Consider the following 27,020-nt stretch of genomic DNA (forward strand, 5'->3'; position numbering starts at 1 on the left):
CTGTCCTAGATCAAAGAAGCCTAAAGAAACATGACAATAAAATGCAAGGAGTGATCCTTCATTGCATCCTGTATAGGGAAATAAAAAACAATTTACATCATTGGGACAACATGGAAAATTTGTATAAAAACTCTACATTAGAAATAATAATGCTGTGTACTCATGCTAAGTACCTGGGTATTACGATTACCCTGTAATTTTACAGGACAATGCCCTATTGTTTGGGGATGGATGCTGAAGCATTTAGGGATAAAGTGTTATCGTGTCTATATGTAACTCTCAAATGATCGACCCCCCCCATGTATATCAAGATTTACCAAATGATGAATCTAAGGCAAAAGGTGTGGGCGCTATTTTTCTGGTAACTTTTCTCTAGGTTTAAAATTTTTCAAAATAAAAAGCTGGGGCCAAAAGACAGTAAAAATCACAACATAAGTTATAGCAAATGGTGTGATATGACTGGAATATTTTGTAAAATTTCTGGCAAGAATTATAATTTAATCATACACAGCCCCATTATGGAATTTAAACACGATATATAAATCTCTCGTCTCATTTCTGAATAGAACAATGTTTTAGGAAGTTTCTGGACAATTCTAGTTGCTACTGTCTCAGCAGAGCAAAGTTTGGACAAAGTGAACTAATAAAAAACTTCCCCCAACTACTCAAAATGTTGTATAGTTTGGCAGTGTTGTCAATGGCTTACAAATTATGCAAAAATACTGAGTTCGCTGAAAGGAGCTGAGAATATCTATTTTCTTATGAAATATGTATCATTCAGAAGAATGTGTAATAGTAACAAAACCTATATTACTACTGAAATATTTACAGATGAAATACGATGCTTGAACTTGCTTCAGAATAGTCCAGGAGGAGGGAAGTGGGTGAAATGCACATGAAACAAGATGGCCAGCCACGTGTTGATTGTTGAGAATGGATCATGGTTGCATGGGGACTCGTTATACTATCCTCTCTGCTTTTGTGTATATTAGAAAATTGTCATGTTTAAAAATGAGAAAGTGTCTACTCTTCTGTATTAGGCTAAACTATGCTGAGAGAAACCCAACATTCCAACTCAAAATCCAGTATTCTACCATATTCTAAGAATCCATTCTTCTCTTTAAAAGACTTTGTCGGTCTGTGTCCAGAAACGCAGAAAGGGATGCATTTGTATACTAATCACAATAATCAGCCACAAGGCAACTCTCCCCGCCCCCGCCCCGCCCCCCCCCCCCCCCCCGACCAAAAATCAGCCACAAGGCAACTCCTCCCCAAAACTGTACGAAACAATTTACCTTAGATTTTGTTGAGTCACTAGTAGCTGAATCTGTGAGAAGTTAAATAAAACACGGTCAGTATCAGCCAATGTGTACTGCTTTCAACGGACAATGCAAAACTTATGGAAAGACAGGCACAGAACAAAATGTGAAAGCAGAACTCAAACAGAACAAGAGAACACAGTGGATAGTCAGAGCTCACAAAGATGCAAGCTGCACCACAGAAAGCCACCGCCATGAAAGGATGCTGTGAATTGAAGGCAGAGTCAGCTCGATGATAGGAATGGCAAAGGAGCCCTGGACTAGACAAGAACAGAAGCGCTAGTGTTTAATCAAATTTCTAACGAGTAAATCTAGCAATAAAGAAGCTGGAAGACCTTTGTAAGAATTGTACTATGTACCACATCCTGTATCTGAAACTGATACACAATGTAGAACTTTCAAGACTGTCAGCTGGCCTCGCTGCAAATTGAGACACTCATACTCGGTGTGCTTATGTTGATTTTTGTCAGACCGTCAGACTTCAATTTTATAAGCATGTACTGCATGCATACGGATGCATTAGGTAACCCTGCTTCCAGGTCACTTTGGTTTGTAAATAATGCTGATCTTTGTGCTTTAGACCCCAGGGTCACCTCTGTGCAGTCAGGGATCCTTTTGACTAGTTTGGTCAAATTGCTACCAGTTTTGTAATTATCTATCACAAATGCTATTATGGAAATGGAAAAATGGAGACCATAATTTTCACTGTCTGGCAAAAACTCAGATTATACAATTAGAAAGAGGGTAGGAAGGGGCTAGCGCTATTCAGGAGAGTACCAATTGTGCAATTTTTGTCTTTCAACTTCAGGGAAATTGATTTTCAAAATTAATGAGCTGAGCCCCATGCCACGCCCCTTTGAACACATGGCTAAATGCTTTATGACTTTAAGAACTGGTGGACCATACCATGCTATTTCTCCTCACGGTCTGCTTCAGAAATAACAAGAAACAGCAGAAAAACTTTTAAGAGAGTAGTATTGATCTGTTTACAATAATCTTGAAGAGAAAATTTACACCACAGATCAACCAGGTTTGCATTTACAAGAATCGGGGGTTTCTGCAGACAAGGCAGCTACAGTGTGGACAGCAATCCTCCTTCTTCCTACAGCTCCAGCTGTCCATCAGGGCCACCACAGAATCCACTAGCGACATTACCGTGTGATAGACTCCTCCCACTTCGCCTGTTCAACATCAGTATAGATTTGCCTGTGTCAGTAAGTGCTGAAAAAACCCTTTAGGACTCAAACAAGAACTAGAGACAAAGGGAGAACAGCGTGTGAAACAACATGCTAGATTTAGTGCAACAGTTTGGCAGGCGAAAATTGTCAGCAAAAGAGCCTAGGAAAACCACTACTTAACCAGACATTAGGGCGGCAAGAGAAAAACAGAAGAAAACGTCAAATAGATTGACTTTTTTACTGTGACATCTCTAGTGACAAATAATATACTGCATTTATGAAAATGGTGCCCACTTAGCAGTTCAACATATTTCGCTGGCTGCTTTCAAACAGAATGTCTAGCTCAGGAATAAGAACTACTTATATACAGTCCAGATCATACTTTCTGCCATCACAGCAACCACATATTCAGTAGCATATATCTGTTTTACCTTGTGATGACTATTACATGGAAACTGTGAATCAAAAAAAAAAGAACAAAACAGTGGTTTGCATGCTCATTTCCCTCCTATTTCCATTCGGACAAGCATTACAATTCCATGCACTGCCAATGGCATTATAGTCACTGGAAGATAATTAAGATCAATCAGAAAAGGAAGATTACGTTTTTTTATTAGTAGAAAGGAAAGAAAAATAAAGTAGAAGAAGAAGGAGAGGAAAAGGAAAAAAAATCACAGTGAATTGTTACTTGTGATTGATTTGTTCTTTCATGTTATTAAGAATTTAGCTTTTAGCCTAGAGATCAACACTGCCCAGGCAAAAGTTACCTGATACATCTCCAGGGGAGACTCCTGTCCTTCCAATGTTGGTGAGTAAATGATCTATGTTTGGCACTGGCTGGGACTCTACTGTGTTTTCCTCCTGCACTGTTGTCTATGGTTAATAAACAAACATCTCTTCATCATCTCTTCAAAGATACTTTAAAAGTCAAACAACATTTAGCAAAAGACACATTACTGAGTGGAGCACATGTGCTTAACTTTTTACACCGTTTACACATAGTTGATTAACTACAAAATAAGCATCATACTTGTATTTTCATTAGACCAGAAACTGAGGAGCTATAGACCTGCTTCCGGGGTGCAAAGCAGACAATAGCATACAAAGCAGGAAGGTGACACTGTTGTGTGGCATCGGGATCTGGTGTCCCAAATGAAAACAAGTCAGTACAAATGCTGACGGACGATACTTACAAGAGGCTCTTCAGCACCTTCTTCTGTGAAAAACCAGTCATGCTGAAAGTTAAAATAAAAAAGGTGAAAAGAGAAATGAAATGACCCGCTACATAGATCTATATTTTGGAGAATAATATAGGAAAAGAAAAAGGTAATTTTCTCAGTAAAAAAAAAAAAAAAAAAAATTATAAGCAAATTCTGTCCTACCAAACAGCAGCTGCTTACAACAAAAGGATTTTCTTGAGGAGACGAAGCCTGAACTTACGTGCTGGATAAGCGTCTCTACGATCTTGTACTGGTCTGGCATGTGAGTGACCATGTGGGTCATGTTATCTTCAGATGTTCTCACAAGAGTTGGGCCAAACACTATTGCTAGGTTTCTGGGTTCCATCTGGAACAAAGGATGTCATTGAAAGATATCAGAATTTCTCTTAAGAAAGTAGGCTTAAATTCCCATTGCGTGTTTGGCATTTTATTTCTGAAAGGTTCTTTTGATGAAAAAGAATTCAAAGAAGAATGGTTGATTGATTGTGTGTAAAAAAAAAAAAAAAAAAAATGCTTCCTAGTTAGGCTTTCTATAAGCTAATCTACACCTAACTTCTTTTTCCTGCTTTAATGACACGTACTATGCTTAATTGGCATTCATTTTTTCAATGAAGTCTTTGATTGCAAGCGATTGATCTGGTTCAAAACTAGTATTATGACAGCTACATTCACTGACAAAAATATGAAAATCAAAGGAAAAAAACATTCACGAAAGAAGAGGGCAACCCTCTCCCCTCAAAAATGAAAAACTGGAAAAGGTGCTCAGAGACATGTAACGTTTCCCAAATTTGTCCCTGTGGTACATCAAAAATGCAAATATTTAAAAACCTAAAGTCCAGAAATACTCTTTTCTGACCAATTTTTACTTCAACGAAAACAAAGCTGTCCGCTTATCCTTGTGCCAATCTGAATGCCTCGACAGGACATGCTTTTATGTTTGAACATTCATTTCCACGATATTTTGTATTCCTTGTTTAATTACATAGTTATCAAATGTATAGATCCTTTGTTTCCCTTTGTTATATCTTACAGTGTCTGGTGTCACATTTTGAATTTAGGATTTGATTAAAATGTCAAATAGCTTTAACCAACCCTGAAAACGTACCAGGAGGTTAAAAAAAAATCAATGCAGTACTCAAAGAGTCAAACTGGTTCAGGGGGGCCCCACTGCTATACTATTTTGGGAGAGCCAGGCGCATGCCCACACGCGTGCATACACACATTTTAGGTATGGTGCAAAGTGGAAAACGCACAGACTTCCTGTTCTGAAGTAATTTTTATGCATCAAATATGTTAACTACAGTAATACATGCATTATTACACTGTGCTTACTGCAGAGATGTAAGTAGAAATTGCGATCAAAGTCAGTATTTTCATAGAAAGCTGACTTGGTGGAAAGAAAATCTGACAACAGGAAAGGCTGACTTGAACTGGGCTCACAGGCCTGTTTCTTATTTTCCCTCCGGGAGATGTTGTCCTCTTATTCCTCCATCTGTACTGGTGAAAGTGGCTCACAAAATAAAGTCCATCTCAAAGGTCTCATGCAAAATTTTTGCTAGATTCATTTAAATGTGTAGACTAATGGTAACGCACATTATTATTTCTGGTATACAGTCGTATTTATTATGTGGGTATATACTTCTAGCTGGCTCCTCCATAAGACTAATAACACAAGGAGTTCGCAGTTTAGTCATTCGTTATTTAAGGCAAATTCTGGATTTTTTGAAAGATGTTCCAGAAGTGTCATCAAATAAGTCAGGGAAATGAAATGCCTTAGCCACTTCTTCAAGAGTCACAGTGCTAGTTAACATATTAAAACCACTAAAAAAAAAACCTACAGTAAAGAAAGTTAAGTGTTGTTAAGTGTTGTTTAATTCAGTGCTTTCTACACTGATTAGACCATCAACCGCTACTTTTCCAGTGCTTCTAATACCCAGCAAAAGTGATGAATTGATCAATGATGTAATGCACTTTGGGGAATGCTGAAATAATTAGAAAATACTTCAGCTATAATTGTATCGAGAACTCTTTTGGATTCTACTGGATGAACTTCTGGAAACGGTACAGTCAATCTCTCTCTTGTTTTTTCCTTTTTCCTTTTATAGCCCTATCACTACTGAGGAAATTGAGAGCCTGAAGGATATTATAACACTGCTTGTAAACTGCTCAATCTGCAGGGAAAGGGCTTGACACTGTTCTCACACTCCAGCCTCACTACAGCTGTGAGCAACTGTCTTCCAGAACACCACAGACACTAAACTGACCGAATCGATGCTTTTCTCTACCTTAAGCAGGCATAACCCTTAGAAAAGGGGGACAGCAGGGTCCTGAGCTTGTGGTATTCTGTGTTTTTCTTCTCCAGAAGCCAAAATGACTTCATTTAAATATTTGTCAGTAATGCTGAGCTTCAGAAAACCATCATTTTGCAACCTCTAACGATATAATGGGTTTAGGCAACAATCACCAGTGACGGATAAAAATGATGAATGAAGACTACAACGGTATCAATCAAACACAATGTGTGGAACTTCAGATAATGATTTAAACAAACAGGTGTACAGAGACATTTCTTGAAACCAATCAGGAAAAACTGAACACAAACTGAGTATCAGATCATTTCGAAGGGTAACTAATCTTGGTGTGTTTGATAAAGGGAATGCGATGGTGTTGTTTAAACAAGCAAACAGGAAGGTCTTATCTGCTTAACACAAAACAAACCAAGAACAGGTCAGTTTTGCTGTACACAACACTTGGTACATCTTGATCATTGTAGCACGCAAAAGTGTCACAAATGGTGCCTATTCAAAATACTGATACACAGCTGAAAAATAAAAGAAGGTTTTGACTTATTTAAAATTTTTCTTGCTGGATAAATGTGAGAAGAAATGTGTTTTTCAAATGGTGACAACTGATATTTTGGGATCTTTTCCTTTTAAGGGTGATCTTTACGGGGGCTCACCGGCCAACAGGATTTCAGAGCCTTTGCTGAACTGTAACCCCGTTTTTGACAGACGTGAAGCAATGAAACTTATCTTTTCAACTAAAGCCACTGGAAGTATACCTCTTCCGTATGTACTTTACTCACCTTATTTTTTTCTGAATTTTCTGCCACTGTCTTCAGATGAGCAGAAAGGAACTTAAGAGTTTCGTAATGATGTTCGGGCAAGTCGTGGATCTGAAACATATTAGTTTCATGGTGGATGTAAAGGCTGAATTTCAGTTGTATCTCCAAAAATAGAAAATAATACCTACTAGTCTTTTTAATGTTTTCAGACGGTCTAGAGGGTCTTCTTTACGGTTGGCCTCAATGAAGTCGGCATATTTATCTGACAACAACAATAAGAACAATAAAAAGAAATTTATCTTAAATTGCTTAGGTGAGTTATAATCTGGATTTCCTCTGAGGTTCAACTTCAAAACACCACACACACATTTAAAATGTAGGAATGACCCCAAATAGCCTTTGAAATGTAAGTCCAAACCTGCTACTGTTTTTAACGATCCTCCAAGATTTATCATCAAATAAAATTCCCTAAAATGTGAGTTCTCTGAAGGTCCTGTCCTCTATTTGTAGTCTGTCCATTCTTTTCTCCCCCCAACCACAACATTGAGAACAGTGTCTTAATAAGTCAAATATTTGGCTTAACTGAAAAAATGTTATTCTACTAATTGTACCGTAGTATGTCTGAAAGTTTTGACAGAGGAGAATACATTTTTAATCTGAGAAGTAAACATGCATGAACGGGATAAGATATGTTTTATTGAACTTACATAATTTTATAAACTTTTTCACTGAAATTTATCAGGAGGAAAAACTAATCTGAATGACAAAAAATAGCTATAATTTTAAAGAAAATAGCCATAATTATGCTTTATACAGAAGTAACAAGTAAATAAAATCTCCTGCTTCCTTTAACAAAATATTTTCTCCAGGTTCAATTTAATATTCTCTGGCTTTCCAACAATGTCATTTTAAACTATTTCAACTGGTATCTTTTGTGTGGGAGTTCACTCACCATTCGTGAAGAGAGGCTCAGGGAGTTTTCTGAAGAAGGATTTTAGTAGACTGCTTATCACATTCAAATCTCGCCATTTCTGGGGGTGCAAAAATAGAAATGTGGCATTTTTGTTGTCAGTGCTACCAAAGGGGAAAAAAAAAAAACAGATCAGGTATCAAACAGATATAAACACACTTACATCATCTTGTATATCAATATCCGCCATTCCCTTGTTGAGCTCCTCCTGCATACTTGAGATGGCTGCATTATTTCCAGGAACTCTGTAAATACCTGTATATTCAAGACCTCTTTCTTCAACTAATTTGCAACATATGTCAACTATTAATGGAATATACTGCAAAACAAGAAATAAATATTTTATTTAATACAGCACAAATGTTCATATTTGTTAGTAGATGTATATCGTAGCTAAAAGGCCCTTTCCATCCAAGAGGAAAAACATCAATCACTGTTGTTTGATAGAGAGAAAATGAAGAATGCAGACATGGTAGAACCAGGAATAGATCAAAGCAGCAAGAGAGATTTGGGACAGTGGGAGGAGAACAACTAGGTCAAGACAGAGAGAGGAGGGTCCCCAGGGAGATGAAGGTCTGAAGAGGAAATGAGGAAAGTCTGCAGTAATGAGAATGTGGGCATGACTCAGGTGGATAAAGGGGAACAAAGTCAAAAAAAGAAGAGGGGGAGAGAACAACATCAGTCAACTCATGACACAAATCCTAACATGGATGCTGTATACACCCACGCGCGTGCACACACACACACACACACACACGCACATTTACATTTATTATTACTTTCTTAATCAGGTTCTTGTTCTCATCCTTCTTTTAAGATGCTAAAAGCAGAAACACACAGGATTTAAAAATGAACTCTTACCATTTCAGATACATTTCAGATACATTCCTAATGGATGAATCATGATTCGATTTCAGAGTGAATATGTTAGAAAAAAATGCGTTTATAGATAAAATTACTCAGCACACCCTGACAGGTCAGCAATGCTCAGGGAAGCTGGGTCTGCTAGGAGGAGGAACATGCTGGGCAGACTGACACACACTCTCTGTTATCTGACTGGCTGTGCACTCAGGTCCTACAATGACTATAATCGAACTAGTGACTGTAGGAAATCCAGGTGGCTGGGATCTCATACCCGATTGGTGTGTGCGGGTGGGCAGTCGTCTAGTCTGACACCGAACGTTCCTGTAGCAGTAGGCTTTTTTTCAAACGTCTTTCTCATAATACTTGGAATGCCTTTTCTCCACGTGCCTTTGTCTTTTGGGGGACTGGTATCATCTTTTGTTATGCAAGAAAAAGACATAAGAAAAGATGAAAACAAGCACGGTTAAATCATGTCCTTTATCAATATTTCTATAACTAAGAGTCCTGTCCTATAAATAATATCTCCTATATTTATCAAAAATATTATATTCTCTTCTCTTCCTAACATAGCACTCCTTCTAACCTTCTATGTAATTTAATCAGAATCTGTTCCGCTTCTCCACCATTTTACAACCTGCAGTTTTCTTTAAAACAGTCAGGAAAATAGGATCAATGTGACTTCTTGATAGTGAGATTTTAGCAAAAGGAAACATGATGGTTTCATCTGACAATGACAGTGCCTGTGTCCACTGCATTAATCACATTTGCAGTGTCTTTTACGTAGATGTATGTGTTATATTTTCCTTCACTTCATCTACTACAAGACAAAGACTCATCTTAAGGGAAAGGGCCCATTAGCCTAGACCAGGTCCAAAGTGACCTTTGAGCTAGCTCACACTGGGCTGAGGTCAGCAGAAATGGTACAGAGAAACATGAAATACCTTTAAAATCCCAATCTTAAACCATTGTATTTGTCAAATTTCTCCAGAAATGCTAACATCAGTACCTTTACTGAGAAGTTTCCTTTCTGACTCTTCCTTGGGAGAGTGTGGACTTTGAGTCTTTGGCTCTGATTTAGCACCAAGCAGAGTTTGCCGGATGCTGAGACTCTGGCGAGGTGTTTTTGGCAACTGTTCTGCTTTGCTGCTGAAAGAAACGAACATTTCTTAACAATTATGTATTTTACATCCAAAATAACTTGTAGGCATGGTGGGATTCTCACCTCATCAGACTGTTATATTCTTTTATTCTTCGACTAATTAGATCCCTGTTAGTCACTCCAGTGTCCTACAGAACGAACAGGAGGTAAGGTTAGAAAATCAATTCTAAACTTAAGTGGGGATCTCTACTTATTTTTTGAAGCTCTTTATTGTACTACATTGCTTAGTAAATACAAACCCTATATTCTCAGTGGGCTTGTTTTGAAACCTCTGTTCAACATCACCCAACATCACTCTGCAATAAATGATCCAAATACCTCCCACCCACTGCCAAAAGAGATTTCTGTTTCTTTTCTGTACTCCTACAATACCTAGACTAAAGCCAGCAAGCAGCAGGTGTTCAAACTTACTGATCTGACATTTTTTATCAATGGCAGAAAGCAGAGAGTCATTTTTTTTCCTCTAACACCAGAAAGAATGATCAGCATTTCAAAATAATACAGTTGTGGGGGCGCCTGGGTGGCTCGGTTGGTTGAGCGTCCAACTTTGGCTCAGGTCATGATCTCACGGTTTGTGGGTTCGAGCCTCGTGTCGGGCTCTGTGCTGACAGCTCAGAGCCTGGAGCCTGTTTCAGATTCTGTATCTCCCTCCCTCTCTGCCCCTCCCCTGCTCTCTTTCTCTCTCAAAAATAAATAAACATTAAAAAAAAAAAAACAGTTGGATAAAGGATAGAAAACTACTGTCAAAATTTGTTAATGATGAATCATAGAAACATTGAGATTGGGGGTGACTTAGTGTCAAAAATGGCACTTAGATTATCCGAAGAGAAAAGCACAAAACTGGGCTTTTCAAGTTCAACAGATTAACTTTTATAATATGCTATATGGTAAACTCAGATTTGACCATGAAGTGATGATTGTTTTCTACAGATTCCAATTATACATCGACATGTATCCCCATTTTTTTATTAGTCTCATTTTGATTAGAATGAACAATTCAATTTACAAATATACTTTGGAGTCAAACAATCTCGAGTTCAAATACTCTTCCTACCAAGCAGCTGAGAGATCACAGTTAAGATCGACAGTAAGATCGCCTGGGTTGAAATTCTGGCCCTGACACTTACCAGCTGTGTAACCTGGAGGAAATTACTTAACCTCTCTTTGCCAGTGTCCTTGTTTATAAAACGGTGATGACACATTCATATGGTTGCTGAAATTTATTCATGTAAAAAGTTCTTACTCTCCCTGTTTACTCTGAAAAACTTCAAGTCTGATGCTTTACAGTGGTGGTGTAAAACAAAGGTTGTATTGAAACGGATCTGGTGTTAATTTTTAACTACAAAGACGGTAGGGTGTAAACTATCAGAGAGAAAAGCACACTGTTTCCTAAGACCTAAGCCCTTTTTGCAGAATCTGAATTGATGTAATGGAAATGACGACATTAGAGAACATAACCTCACAGTTAACCTGGGTGTCCCTGTGCACCGTGAGTTAAGGGAAAAGAACGTTGTGCTTTCTTTGTGTGTGCCCTAACAATGAGCGCAAAAGGTGAGAACAATGGGTAAGAAACACTGTGTTAATGATACGAGAAGATACTCTTGAGCAAAACTTAATCACCACCGAATGTGCACTGTCAGGTTTATGATTATGTACCCTGAAAACACTACCTTTATGAATGAAATTCCTGTTGTAAAAAATATCTTGCTGGTTGTGAGCCAGAAACCCTCAAGTCCCTAAATATTTCTTGTTGAAAAGAAAAACAAGCTTATCCCGCGATTTCTGACAATGCAAGTTTTCTTGAAAACCAATGACTAAATTCTAGCAGGCTCTATTCTATTCTTGACTGAATTTATATTTCCATTAACAAAAATCCTCCTATCAGTATCGCTTTGCATTTATACAGTAATTTGTTTTGACAAGTATTTTCACTATAACTTAAGCCTCACAGTAATCCTGTTTTTGAGATAAGGAGCCAGAGCTGGAATTACTTAGTAATGACAAGGACTAGGACCTAGGATTTCCTGATCCTGCTTCTAAGAAAGTAGGCAAAATATAGGAATTATCTGTTTTTGTAGTTCAGTAATGGAGATTTTCAAAATAATATTGAGTAGGGACACGTGAGTTTTCCTTTTGATCAATTTTTCAAGCAAAAATAGCATATTATAACTTGTTTTTAATGTTTATTTTTGAGAGACAGCAAGAAGGGGAGAGGGGCAGACAGAGACAGAGACACACACACAGAATCCGAAACAGGCTCCAAGCGGTCAGCACAGAGTCCAATGTGGGGCTCGAACTCACAAACCGCGAGATTGTGACCTGAGCTGAAGTTGGCGCTCAACCAAATGAACCACTCAGCGCCCCCCTTATAACTTCTTTTCCAATGATGTATCAGATCCTTTCAGTCTTCCTAAGAAAAATGTCACAAAAGAATCTGGTTTTACAAGCACCACTCTGAACACACACCTCCTCATTGAGGTTGCTGCTCTCCTGGATGGTCTTGATCCACGCTAGCATGTCGTCTCTGTCCTCGGCCTGGAAAAGGCACTCGCAGTCTGATGTGGTGAGCCGAAACACATTTTTCCTCTTGGTCTCGCTGTACGAGATGTCTATTAAGCAAGCATTGACGCTGATGGGCTGTTCTTCTTCAGATGGAGTCATCTGTTCCCTTTTATCTTTGTACAAGTATAGCGAATGGCCCCGAAGCACAACATACATCTGTTTCCACGGCCGAATACTTCCACCAACTCGCTGGAAAACATGGAACAGTTCAAGAATACTTAATGCGTGGCACAGTCTTAGTGACAGGATCAACACACCAAGCAATACTGTTAACACACAAATGGACACCAAGTCTAGCAGGTGTCTGATTCACGATCGTATGCGTTGGCCAGGAGAGGACTGGCAAATTGTGCGGAGGGTAAACCAAGCTAGGCAAGGTATTCATGACAAAATCAAGGACAGTGTAATGTCAACTTTAATTTTGGTTGGAGAAAAAAAACTATTTTACCATTCATGAACAAAGTAATTAAGATAAATTGAACAAAGCAAGGTAAAACAAGAGTAGCAAAATACGTAAAATATATAAAAATGGTAAGAGACCAAAAAGTAAGAAAAAAATCAGTCAGAAAAGTCTTTTGAGTGAAAGTAAGGCTGACGACAAAGTCCCAGCTCATGCAAATGACAAATAATGCTTAAAAACAGCATGCACAAGGAATGAACTAAGTTAACAAGACTGATCAACTTTATGCGGTCAAGCAACAATATCCATACCCAAGGTGGGTTTTTCTTAAAAATTAAACTCTTTTGACAGTATTAAAATTTTTTTATAAATAATCTGCCCAAATTTTGTAAGAAATTTATGGCAAAGGTTTTATTGTATTGAAATCTGCTTAATGAAGCATATAGATATTGTGATACTCATTTATATAACTCAATATTTATAAAATAAAGTGAAACAAGGAAATTATAAAAGCAATTTAAAAGAATAAAATGGGAAAGCTAAATAAAATATTTAAAATTATTAATATGGAGAATTGTCACTCCCTAAAGGAGGACTCTGAAAATCTATGGCTAATAAACTAATAAGAAAAGCTGAGTTCCTTCTTGAATAACTTCATTTCTCTTTTATGCTGGCAAAATATAAGACAGTATACTCCATTTGCAGTTGATACACAGGACAAAAATATACAAAATTAAATCAATGATTAGAATTTTTTTAAGTAACTTTTTCCTTTATGTAAAAAACTATTTTGTATAAAAAAGTGACAGAATTTTATTTTTTTTTTAAATGCTTATTTATTTATTTTTGCGAGATCATAGATGAGTGGGTGCAGGATAGAGAGAGACAGAGAGAAAGAGAGACACAGAGAGAGAGACAGAGAATCCCATGAACTTCGAGATCATGCCCTGAGCTCGAATCAAGAGTCGGACGCTTAACTGGCTGAGCCGCCCAGGCACCTGGAAAAAGATATTTATATGTGATGTTTTCTACTCTTTATTCTAGATAATTTGCCGTCTCATCTGTACAGACTTTATGTGTTACTTCACAAGGGCTGCATTCCATACACTCGCAGTAGCTGAGAAAACATACTACCTTGCCCTTATCGGTGACAAGAGGTCGGAAATGGAGCCATCCTTCCTTTGCAGCATCACTGAAAACCTCTGAGGAAGAATCTTTCCTGGACCCAGAGTCTTCTGAGGACTTCTGGCTGTCTATGATCTACAGAGAAGGTCAAGAAAATATAGTAAAATATCCTTTTCCTTTATAAATATTTGCACATGGAAATTGCTTTACTGAAAACAACTCTTTTTTATTGTTTATTTTTGGGAGAAAGAGAGAGAGGGAGAGCCAGCCGTGTGAGTGGGGAAGGGGCAGAGAGAGAAAGAGATCTGAAGCGGGGTCTATGCTGACAGCACAGAGCCCGATGCAGGGCTTGAACTCATGAACCATGAGATCATGGCCTTGAGCCTAAGTCAGAAACTTAACTGACTGAGCCACCCAGGCGCCCCTGAAAAAAATCTTTAACGTTCCAAAATGAATGGTTATTTTTGAAGAATACCAACTTTATCAATTCCGTTAGAAAATGTTCTGGTCTTGTTGCAAAAAAAAAAAAAACCCAAAACACGTGAATTGTGAATTGACTGCCATCATTTTTTAAAGGTCATCTGTAGGAAGTTTTTCATCTTTAAAAAAATAACAGAAATAGTATAATGTTCCTGCTCTCGAGAGCTCACATTTTCGTGAGCAAAGACAAATCAGAATAAAAAATAAAAACAAGAAAATGATCAGATTGTGATTAGTACCATTTGGGAAAGGAAAACTGAGATGTTGTAACAAATGACTGAGTAGCGGCTGTAAGTTCAAGGCCTACTGAAGAAAGAATATTTAAGATGAAATATGGAGGAAAGGGGCCATCCATGATAGGTCAGGAAAAAGAACAGTTCAGGGAGAATGTATAGCTAATGAATGTACATTCATCATTATCACTTCAGGGCGTGTTCTGGAGGTACAGTGAATAACACTTGATATGGGGGAGGGTGAAAAAGAAGCAACAAGGCTAACTCCCAGTTTGGGGGCTTGAAAACTGGGTGAAGTGGACCTAGTGGGATGGGGAAAACTGGATAAACATGTCTGGGGTATAACCCAGATCTATTTGGCCACTAAACCTTGATTGCTTATTAAACAGCCAAATAAAGATGTCAAAAGGGTAGCAGCCTTCATGAGCTGCAGCTTGGAGAAGAGGCCAACGCTAGCAGTATAAACTGTGGGAGATCTCTGGAAAAGATCATGTTGGCAATGAGGGCAGATAGAGATGAAAGAGGGGTCAGAACCAGTTCTAGACATTCCAACATTTTAAATGTTAGAATGGCAGAGGCAGAAATGGAAACCAGCAGAAGAAAGCATTTTAGAAAGACAGTGGGAAATGGTGTTGGATACTACTGGAAGGTCAAAGAAGTTAAAAATCGAAAATAACCGTTAGTTTGGGGACCTTGAACATCACTGGTAATCTTGGCATGAGCAGTGTCATTCTGGTATGTGTGGGGTGAGAAAGATGTGACGTGAGGAAGTGGACCGACTGGCCATTTTTTTCAAGCAGTTTTGCTGTGAACAGTGGAAGAGAAAATATGAGGAGGAAATAGAGGGGGATGTAGAGTCAAGGAAGGTTTGTTTGTTTGTCTTTTAAATATAGCAAATAGTAGAACGTGCTCATATGATGGTGAATGAGCCACTGGCAAGAGCGATTCTGCAGAGGGGAGAACGATGTCGAGAGAGCGAAAAGTGATAGAATCCAAAGAAATGTGGACGTAGGCTTTTAACCGGATCATGTTCCCAGTAAACAGATACTTAAGAGTAACGGAGGCAGAAACCGTGGGTGCAAATGAAGATGGCTGAGATTTCTGGAGAATGTGAAACAAGGAAATTCCTGTCTAACAGCCTTCTGTGTGTGTTGTCAACAAAGTAGGAAGGGAGAGTAGACGAGAGAGGACGGGGTGAACTGTACGGAGGAAAGCGGAGGGTAGGAGTGAAACGATAATTTTGAGGAAAGAAAAATATGCATACGGCAAGACACAGCGTGGCTGGGTAGTTCGATTTTTGGCCGTAAACTGATAGAGTGAGAAAAATCGGCACAATGTGTGTGAAGTATATATATTGATGAATACGTTTAGAAATTAGAAAAGAACACCTTATAAATAATATTTTCCAAATGCACCTGAAAGGGACAGAATATAGGATAATAGCAGTAATTCCCTGTGAAGAGCCAAAGTAAGCTAAGGTAAATAGAAACATTTATCATTCGCTGATATTTAAAAAATATTGAATACCAACCTTGATTCCCTTCAGGCTAGAAACGTGCTTAAAGGACCTGTCGGAAAGAAATGTATAAATATTTGCCATAAATGCATAAAACACCTTAGAGATGTAAAAACAAATTGAGTGTCACAAGTTAGTTTTCAATAATAAGCTGATGTTTCATCATTACCATGTTAAATGCTCACTGTTCAATGCGAATGAGACAAACAGCTAATTTTCTAAATACTTACACTTTTGATTCCATGCTAGAAGCTTTCTTAGTGGATCTGGTCAATTAAAATGGTTTCTGCATAAAGTTTGAGAGTTTATCCTTCTTTTTAGATGAAAGAAAAAAACCACTCGGGCTGAACACTGGGATTTAGAATAAATTATCAGTTAACCATAGTTGCAATGCTCTATTAAGGGTTCCCACAATGTTACAATGATTGATAATGTGGCAGGGAGACCATTCTTCCTGCCAACCGCATTCGGGATGCTTTGATATGGAGACCAGTGGCTGCCAGTGAAAAGGCTTAGGGCTTCCAAAGATAGGTGTGCTTTAACTACTCAAAATAATTTCACTTTAGGGCACAAAGTTGTTTTGCTGTTTTTTTTTTTAATACAAAATTAATTTTAAGAAATTTAGGATTCTAAACAACAGCGGTGAGAGTGGACATCCCTGTCGTGTTCCTGATCTCAGGGGGAAAGCTCTCAGTTTTTCCTCATTGAGGATGATATTAGTTGTGGGCTTTTTATAAATGGCTTTTATGATGTTTAAGTATGTTCCTTCTATCCCAACTTTCTCAAGGGTTTTATTAAGAAAGGATGCTGAATTTGGTCAAATGCTTTCTCTGCATCGATTGACAGGATCATATGGTTCTTATCTTTTCTTTTATTAATGTGATATATCACATTGATGGATTTGTGAATATTGAACCAGCCTTGCAGCCCAGGAATGAATCCCACTTGATCATGGTGAATAATTCTTTTTATATGCTGTTGAATTGATTTGCTAGTATCTTGTTGAGAATTTCCGCATCCATATTCATCAGGGATATTGGCCTGTAGTTCTCTTTTTTTGCTGGGTCTCTGTCTAGTTTGGGAATCAAAGTAATGCTGGCTTCATAGAATGAGTCTGGAAGTTTTCTTTCCCTATTTTTTGGAACCGCTTGAGAAGGATAGGTATCTCTGCTTTAAATGTCTGGTAGAATTCCCCAGGGAAGCCATCTGGTCCTGGACTCTTACTTGTTGGGAGATTTTTGATAACTGATTCAATTTCTTCACTGGTTATGGATCTGTTCAAATTTTCTATTTCTTCCTGTTTGAGTTTTAGAAGTGTGTGGGTGCTTAGGAATTTGTCCATTTTTTCCAGGTTGTCCAGTTTGTTGGCATATAATTTTTCATAGTATTCCCCGATAATTGCTTGCATTTCTGAGGGATTGGTTGTAAGAATTCCATTTTCATTCATGATTTTTAACTATTTGGGTCCTCTCCCTTTTCTTTTTGAGAAGCCTGGCTAGAGGTTTATCAATTTTGTTTATTTTTTCAAAAAAACAACTCTTGGTTTCATTGATCTGCTCTACAGTTTTTTTTAGATTCTATATTGTTCATTTCTGCTCTGATCTTTATTATTTCTCTTCTTCTGCTGGGTTTGGAGTATATTTGCTCTTCTGCTTCTATTTCCTTTAGGTGTGCTGTTAGATTTTGTATTTGGGATTTTTCCTGTTTCTTGAGATAGGCCTGGATTGCAATGTATTTTCCTCTCAGGACTGCCTTCGCTGCATCCCAAAGTGTTTGGATTGTTGTATTTTTATTTTCATTTGTTTCCATATATTTTTAAATTTCTTCTCTAACTGCCTGGTTGACCCACTCATTCTTTAGTAGGGTGTTCTTTAACCTCCATGCTTTTGGAGGTTTTCCAGACAATAGCCAAATTATGGAAAGAGCCTAAATGTCCATCAACAGATGAATGGATAAAGGAGTTGTGGTTTATAAACACAATGGAATACTACTTGGCAATGAGAAAGAATGAAATATGGCCTTTTGTAGCAACGTGGATGGAACTGGAGAGTGTTATGCTAAGTGAAATAAGTCACACAGAGAAAGACAGATACCATATGTTTTCACTCATATGTGGGTCCTGAGAAACTTAACAGAAGACGGAGGGGAGAGAAAGTGGGAAAAAAAAAGTTACAGAGAGGGAAGGAGGCAAACCTTGAGAGACTCTTAAAAACAGAATAAACGGAGGGTTGATGGGAGGTGAGAGGGAGGGGAAAGTGGGTGATGGGCATTGAGGAGGGCACCTGTTGGGATGAGCACTGGGTGTTGTATGGAAACCAATTTGATAACAAATTTCATATTAAAAAAATAAAAATAAATTAAAAAAATCATAAATGAGAGACAATAGCATCTGCTTTAAAGAGCTGTTACAAAGATCAGTGATAATATATGTAATATGCCCCAGAACATTGCATAGCACGTAATAAATGTTCACAAAGCAAAAAAAAAAAAAGGATTTGATTGTAAGATGGGACTGAAGATGGCACTCCCGTTCCTTTTCAAACCACCCTGAACAAGATCGCTAGAAATAGATACGCAAACTTCATCTATCAGTATCAGGAGATACCTGTAACTCTGAACTACGATATATATATACATGAAGATAGGTGGTTAAACACAGTGAAGAAAAGAATGGATACCGGAAGAGAGGACACCCCTAGCGGCGTATTTCAGACAACACTGCAGTGCGCTGCTCACTGAGAGATCAAAACCTTCCCTTGTTTGGAACGTGGGAAACCGGGTGCCAGAGCTGGTGACAGGAGCCTCGCTCGTCACCACGGATATCAGGGTTTATGAAAACGAAGGAGGAAACACACAGTCTGGCCATCTCTGCAGGGAACAGTGTGTAGTTGGTGCAGGGTATCTTTCAGGGAGGAAGAAGTGAAGGCAAAAATAGGTCACGAATTCAACTCTGCATCATTAGAAAACTTCCTGTTAGCCCGGACCACTGCCATGGCCACACCTCACACAAACTTCCCCCATGTGGTTGATCCAGGAAGAAGTGACTTTATTGGAATATAAGTAATAATCAAATGGAAGCCTCAGAGAATCTTTCCAAAAATACTATGATAAAAAATGACAAATTGTTCTTTGACCGAAGGTTCAATATCATAAAAATGTCAATGTTCCTTAAGTTAATCTTAGAAATTAAACACTGTGCCATTAAAAATATCCATAAAAATTTAAGAACTAGAAAATTGACCTTAAAGTTCAAATAGTAAAATAAACAAAAATAGCCAGGAGAATTTGGAAAAACATAACATAATGAGAGAATGGCCTTACCAGATGATAAATACATTATAAAACCACAACATAAAACCACCACAATTAACAGAATCTGGTGTACACGAGTAGATAGATAAATCAACTGAACAGAAAGGAGGCTAAAAATAAAACTAAATATACATAATAATTTAATATATAATAAAGATGAAATATCAGTGGGAAAAACATTGTTCTGGGGACAACTGAGAGACACTGGAAAATATAAAGTTGGCCCTTTATCTCATTAATTGGAATAAAATAAATTCCAGATGAATCAAAGTTGCAAATACACAAAAGAAAAAGAGAAACATAAATCTGAGAGGCAGACATGGAAGAATTTTGTTGTAATTCTGGAGGAGAGAAAGGCTTTTTCAGTATGACCTCAAATCCGAAGGCCATAAAAAAGAAAAAATCCTAAGTGTGACTGCAAGGAAAAAGTTTAACAGTTTTGCAGAGTTTAAATAAAAAGAACTTAAGAAAATCAGATGAAAAACACTGAATTGGGAAAAGACTTAACAACACTTATCTCAGAAGAGAGCTCGTTTCCTTTATATAAAGAGCCTCCAGAAGCCAATCAGGAAAACCAGTAGGAAGATGGGCAGAGGATATGAAGAAGCAGTTCACAGGAAAATATAAATATCTCTTAAATATATACGAAGTGATGTTGAATTAATTTAATAGAAATTTTCAAATAAAAACTACAATATGATACCATCAGATTTAGAAAAATCAGAAGTGAAGTAACATGTGCTGGTGAGGAGAAGGAGGGACTTCTATACTCTGTTGGTGGAATTGTGATTTGGTACAAGCTTTATGGAGAGCAGCAGACGATGCATGATGCATATTAATATAAAAAAATACACACCCCTTGATGTAACAATCTCTCTTCCAACCACATTCACTTATACACTAAATGAACTATGTACAAATATAGTCACTGAAGTATTGTTTGCAGTAGCAGAAGGCTCAATCAATCTAAACGTCTATTAATAGAATGTAGAATACCAGTTAGATAGATTTTGGTACAGCCATTCAATGGAAAATGAAACAATCATGAAGAAGTGAGCCAGGATTGTATGCACTGGATGATCTCCACGGTCAGTGTGTATAGCATCTATCACTTGTTTTTATAAGTGATTAGGATACGTGCACACACACATAGGAGCCTATGTAAACATGTGTATGTGATTTGATGCATAGAATAGCTCTGAAATAATACAAAAGAAAACTAACATAGTCATGTCTGAGAAGAGAACTGGGTGGCTAGAGGCCTAGAGTAGCAGTGATTGTTTAATACATATCTTGCTTGTGTTATGTTTGTGTATTACTGATTTTTAAACATTAATTTTAAAAACTCAACTGAATATATTACTGAATAACAACTTTGCTTTATTTTTTATCTGTATTTCTAATGTTATATAAAGTTAGAAAGTATAAAGGAAATCATTAAAATTCAGTATTTATATGTCACAATCATGCTGAACACCCAAAAACAGATACTTAAAATGATATGCTTGAGACTTACAATTTTGCATCTTCTCTGTAATCATCCAGGCCCTCATCATAGGATTTTGATCTTTCGGTCTTTGAGCTGGGCTGGGCATCTAGGCTGGGAGGGCCGACAGATTCTGTAATTAAAATCCAACATTTAGACATCTGTAAGTGGTTTCCAGATCCTCTTATTAGAGAAGAGATCACAGATCACAGTATGCCATAGCATTCGAAGCGAAAAACTGAGAAAGCAGAGATGGTTTGCACAGCCACTCACTGAAACATACCCTGATCATGGGAGAGCTGGCGGCGAATTAAAGGAGCCGACGTGGTGAGACTGGGCGGGACCGTTGCTATGGAGGGTGCCTGGGGCGCCTGGGGTGCCTGGGGAGTGGAGGCTGAGATGACAGCCGAAGCAGGGATGTGTGCAAGGTCATGATCAATGCTGGGGCTCGTTGGTTCATCTAGAAGATAAAATGAAAATAAATATTGGAGGGAAGCCTGGCTGGCTCAGTCGGTGGAGCATGTGACTACTGAACTCAGCGTTGTGAGTTCGAGCCCCATGCTGGGCTTAGAGCTTACGTTAAAAAAAAAATTTAAGAAAATAAAAAGAAAGAAAATATTGGAATGTTAAATGACTTAATGATCAATAATCAGCATATTATTAAAGAAAAACCAGATACAGATTTCAACACTTAACCACTAAATCACCAATAAATGACATACTTGGTCTGATAAAAATCTTGTAATTACTCTAGTAATTCCAAATAATTCTGAGAGTGTGTTTCAAAAAATTAAATAAGTTGCTTCTTCTACCAACCAATTAATACTTTCATTAACTGGCAATCAAGATACCAAAGTTCAACGGTATTCAGAACCTGAACCTATAAAAGCAGAATGATAATCATACACTACCCTAAAAGAATTACTTTCCCATTTTAAATGTATTACCCATCATTTCAGGAAGTTAAGCTAGGTGATGTGGCCAAGGCTTAACTCTCAGAGTATCAATACGTAAAATTTTCCTGTGCACAAATACACAGGTATACCTTCAATTTTTGAGAAAAATGAGAAAGGACAGTTACTGTCTTAGAAAATCTTAACAAAACCCTCTATAAAGAATATATTATAGGGGCGCCTTGGTGGCTCAGTTGGTTATGGTTCTGACTTTGGCTCAGGTCATGATTTCACTGCTCGTGAGTTCAAGCCCTGCATCAGGCCCTGTGCTGACAGCTCAGAGCCTGGAGCCTGCTTCAGATTCTGTGTCTCCCTCTCTCTCTGCCCTTCCCCTGCTCATGCTCTGTCTCTCTCTCTCTCCAAAATAAATAAACATTAAAAAAAAATATTTTAAAAAGAATATATTATAATGATGAAACAGGGTTTTTGATTTTTTGATTTAAAAGATCAAACTATTTTAATTTTGACCAAATTCTAAAAATGCTCTATCATTTTAATGATTGGCATTTTAATCAAGATGACTAATGATACAAAATTATAACATGTATACCTACAGTCTATAAATTCTGACTACCTTGAGCTTAGTTTCTGTTTTTACAATGTCTTTAAAAGCAGCTCTTTATATCTTAGCAATAGAGAACATTTTAAAAATTTCTCCGTGAATCAAGCTTACTAAGTATTTGATGATTTAATATCTTATGTTAGTGGGCATACACTTTTTTTTTTTTTTCAAAAGGAAGGGGATAACAGGTTTTTACATCAATTGAATAAAGATAAAATTTAATTTTACTACAGATTAATAGTATTCTTTAAAACTGTCATTATGACTTAAATTACCACAAATTAACCAACCTTTTCAAATGATACATATCTATACAGTAAGTTAGTCTTATGGGGTCTGCTTAGGTCACCAATCTGTTATAGATTCAGAAACATGGTTATAAATGGGAAAATACTGTATTCTTTAGAAATGATCAGGCATATGTAGGACTGATAAGTACTAATAGTCTGAAGAGATTTCTGTGCAAAAACATCGACAAGAGTGGTGTGAAATATAGGTGTCAAAGAGTGTCTAGGAGATGCCGTGGGATAAATCTTTCAAGACCATTTCATGCCTTGCAAAGTAACTTAAAACATTTTTATATTTGTTTAAAACTAAATTACATGAAATGAAATTCAAAATGTTCATGGATTAAGCATTAAACAAAATTTCAAAGGTGATTTTTTTTTTTTTTTTATTTTATGACTCTGAACTTCCTAGAGGTATGCATTCAATCTATTTTGACTGACTTGACTATACTTTGGAGGAAATTTCTGCATTACACTGGGTTGAAATAATCTCTGTTTTAAGCATGTTGTGCAAAAAGGGTTGGGACAGACCCCTGCCGGTCTGGGAGCAAGGGTGAGTGGAGGAGGCCCAGCTGGAAGGTTAGAACGCTGTGCTCACGCATTTTAGTCTTTGCATTCTTTAGAATAAACAGATCTACTATGTTAAAGATAGTCAAAGAAAAGCCAGATAGACTTTTAAAATACACAAAATTACATTACCCCACATTTATGAATTATACTAATAAATCCAATTCCTTATTCTCTGTAAAAATGTGAGAACTTTTTCTACTGTTTTAAAAATACCACTGTAATGATTAATCGGAATTATTTTATTTTATTTTTAATGTTTATTTACTTATTTTGAGAGAGAGGGAGAGAGCGTGAGCAGGGTTAGGGCAGAGAGTGGGAGAGAGAGAATCCCGAGGAGGCTCCAGGCTGTCAGCGTGGAGCCTGACATAGAGCTCAATCCCAGGAACCGCGAGATCACGACCTGAGCCAAAACCAAGGGTTGGACGCTTAACCAACTGAGCCACCCCTAATTTTAATATCTGCTTTCATTATTACCGACGTATAGATTACATAAAAACAAAAATAATTCATGCTCATCTCATTTTCCAATGTAAGAAAATGGGCACTGTTTAGTTGTCCAAAGAGAAAACCAGGGTGCTGTCAGATTTTCAACTAATTCCTGTATTTTTAATAATCAAACTGATTCTGTCAGGTGAAAATAATGGATCATCTCTGTCCTAAGCATATCATATACAACATTAAGATGTTAAGCAAGGCATACAAAACATACTTCTGACCTATCAAGGCTGCAGGCTTGCTATTACCGGGCGGCATAACCCCTCAGGGTAACCTAAACTGCATAAAGAACTCACTTAACATATGAGGCCCTAATTGACTTTATTCACTAAAGGCCCCATAGCTCTTCACAATACAGAAAAGGTGGAGGACACCGAAATTATTATATATTAAGATTCAAAGCAATACTGTTTCCTAACCTATAAAAAAGACAGACCTAAGTGTCCAAAATTGTATTTTAGTTTTGGAAAATACTGCTTGCCAAAAATAGATAAATAACTAATTCTCCCAGAAAATATATACTCCATAATTTGGGGTTTTTTTTTTCCAAATAGAGAATACTACAAGTTATTATGTTTAAACTGATTATTCACATCCGAATAAAAAAAATTTCAGTTATTTCTTAACAGTTAAAATTCTAGAAGAACATCTATAAAATTTCACAAATCAAGAAAAATAGAGTGGTAGAAAATCAAGGCAGCATATTGTGAAACGATGAATAACTCTTAGAATTATTTTTCAAACAACAAAGAAAAAAAATGGAAGCCCTAATGTATATTGAGAGCTCTTATAAACGGAAAAAACTAAAATCATAACAGAAGAGCAAAGCACATGAAAAGACAAATCATGGAAGAAATACAAAAGCCTAATACAAATGTGAAAAAAAAATCCTGTGAAAACCTGACTACTAATGAAATAACAAAACGAAACCAAGTGAAATAGGACAGCTGTTTTTCATCTCACAACCTGGCAAATATTTTCACCTCATGATGTTCTTATCCTATTTGTTCCTCTTCATCTGCAAGATGACTGCAGAGAATGTATGTTGCTAGCTGCCCAGCTCTATCTTTGGGGTTCAGTGGGGTTCAGCAGAGCACCCCCATCCTGTGGATGGGTACACGTGCAAGGCCCCTCGCTCACTGAGTCCACAGTGACTGGCCAAGGGTGAAGAATATGATCCATTTAGGACTAGTCACACAGTCTCTCCATTGGATTTGATATACGGATACTGAGAAAAGTAGTCTTTTTCTTCCCTTCCTCCGGCAACAAAAACTATAAAAATCAGTAAACTGAGTTGCCAGCGGCCATCTTTTCTACCATGTGGAGAAAAAGCATCTGAGAAGGAAGAAAGCAAAACAGAAAAAGATACACAATCTTGATGACAAATCACTTGAGTATTTGGCCCCAGCCACGCACAGAACCAGGTCCACCCCAACACTTCTTCACCGTGAGCCGACAATCCTTTTTGGCATGAGCTAATATGAAAAAAACTTTCTATCGTTTGTAACCAAGAGAATTCCAACCGACACAAAGGTAGAGCACAGTGTGTTTCTAGTTCCCTTTCACAGACCAGCTTTACTCCTAACACCTCCTGTCCAATGCTGCAGGTTAGAACAGAGTTGGCAAAATGGGCCTTTTCTAAAACAAGCTGAGCTATGAAGAATTTTTCTCACAGTTCACATAATTACTCAAAGAAAGCATGGCATCAATGTAGTTTATATTTTAAAATTATAGTTGAGAATAATTTTATGCAACTCAGTGAAATTATTGGAGTTTTTGGCAAAGACTGTGGCAAAATAGTTTCTTGAAGTAACTTTGCTTTTTATTTCACTTCTGCCAGCAAGAGGTACTCCTAGCCCCTCCCCAAATAACAGAGGGGTTTAAGGAATGTAAACAGCATAATATTCAAAGATGGAATAAACTGTAGTTGCAAGGGAAGGAGTAAATTTGTGTGAGTTGGAATAAATGGTAACTAGTGTAAAAGTGCATATTTCCAGAACAGTCTGAGTGTGTGAGTATGCATATGTGTGCGTGTGTGTGTATATATATCATTTTTACTAAAGATATGGATTAAACAAAATGCTCCACAACAGGGGACATTCACTACAAATGACCTAGAAAGTCAACCTACACCTCAAGCAAAATACATGTTTAAAAATCTTTGAGATTTTTCCTTGTCCTTAAGGAAAAGGAGAATGAATAAAGTTAATGTATTCTTTGTCTAAAAAGAAATTCAAATGGGAAAGCTATCCTTCCTTTTTATTTGCCTTCTGTGATACTTCTACTCAGTTTAAATCAAAGGAAATGAACAGGTTATAGCAGGTTGAATTCTCTTTTCAGCAGGCAAGCATAAGTTCTTTCTTGTGTATTAACAAGTAACAACCGATTAATCTTTGGTAATACCACAGTTTTGTTTTTAATCTAATGTAACCATAACGAACTGAAGGAATTCTAAAAAAACTGGAACTCTCTAGGCAAATTTTCTTAACTTCATTAACAGCAATACCAGTTCCTGAACATCAGGTGGAAAAGTTGTGGGGTTGATAAAAATGGCACACTCAAGAAATGCCACATACATTAAATTAAAAAGATGTGGTTAGAAAGGATGCTTAAAAAATAAGTCACTAAGGGGCGCCTGGGTGGCTCAGTCAGTTAAGCCTTCAACTCCTAATTTCGGCTCAGGTCATGATCTCAAGGTTTCATGAGTTTAAGCCCCGCATCGGGCTCCGTGCTGATTGCACAGAGTCTGCTTGGGATTCTCTCTCTCTGTCCCTCCCCCGTTCGTGTGCTCATTGTCTCTCTCTCTCTCTCACTCTGTCTCTCACTCTCTCTCTTAAAATAAACTTTAAAAAAATAAGCCACTAATATATTAACATATATTTCTCATCTCTGATCATTAAGCAACAGATCTCTACTTACTGAAAATTTTCATCAGTTATAGCTAGAGTTCCTGAAACTGCAAGTCCTATTATAAACTGATAAGGAGTGCCATCACCTAATTCAAATATCTCCATTTTTAAATAATAATTCAACTCATTATCACAATAGGAATTATTATGGCCAAGCTTCTTTAATAATCAGCTGAATGACATGCATTTAAGTAAACATTCGGCTTTGTGAAAGCCATTTTCAGATTTGGTTATTTTTAATAACCAAAATACTGTATCTTCCTATGAGATAGATGATTTTTTTAAATGTTTATTTTTTTTTTTTTTTTGAGAGAGAGAGCAAGCATGCATGAGAGTGGGGCAGGGAGGGGGAGAGA

General features: G+C 37.3%; 1 protein-coding gene across 1 annotated transcript in view; it reads right to left on the reverse strand.

Moving 5' to 3' along the window:
• Window positions 1-27,020, reverse strand: part of ARHGAP21 (Rho GTPase activating protein 21) — a 135,596-nt gene that overhangs the window by 4,091 nt on the left and 104,485 nt on the right. Inside the window, 16 exon segments of the mRNA XM_045465006.1 lie at window positions 1,296-1,327; window positions 3,265-3,370; window positions 3,691-3,732; window positions 3,938-4,063; window positions 6,803-6,892; window positions 6,970-7,043; window positions 7,734-7,812; window positions 7,915-8,070; window positions 8,887-9,029; window positions 9,622-9,758; window positions 9,838-9,902; window positions 12,241-12,525; window positions 13,871-13,996; window positions 16,106-16,142; window positions 20,919-21,021; window positions 21,172-21,348. Coding sequence (XP_045320962.1) covers window positions 1,296-1,327; window positions 3,265-3,370; window positions 3,691-3,732; window positions 3,938-4,063; window positions 6,803-6,892; window positions 6,970-7,043; window positions 7,734-7,812; window positions 7,915-8,070; window positions 8,887-9,029; window positions 9,622-9,758; window positions 9,838-9,902; window positions 12,241-12,525; window positions 13,871-13,996; window positions 16,106-16,142; window positions 20,919-21,021; window positions 21,172-21,348 — 1,778 coding nt within the window.

The sequence above is a fragment of the Leopardus geoffroyi genome, chromosome B4 (assembly GCF_018350155.1).
Source record: "Leopardus geoffroyi isolate Oge1 chromosome B4, O.geoffroyi_Oge1_pat1.0, whole genome shotgun sequence".
Taxonomy (NCBI): domain Eukaryota; kingdom Metazoa; phylum Chordata; class Mammalia; order Carnivora; family Felidae; genus Leopardus; species Leopardus geoffroyi.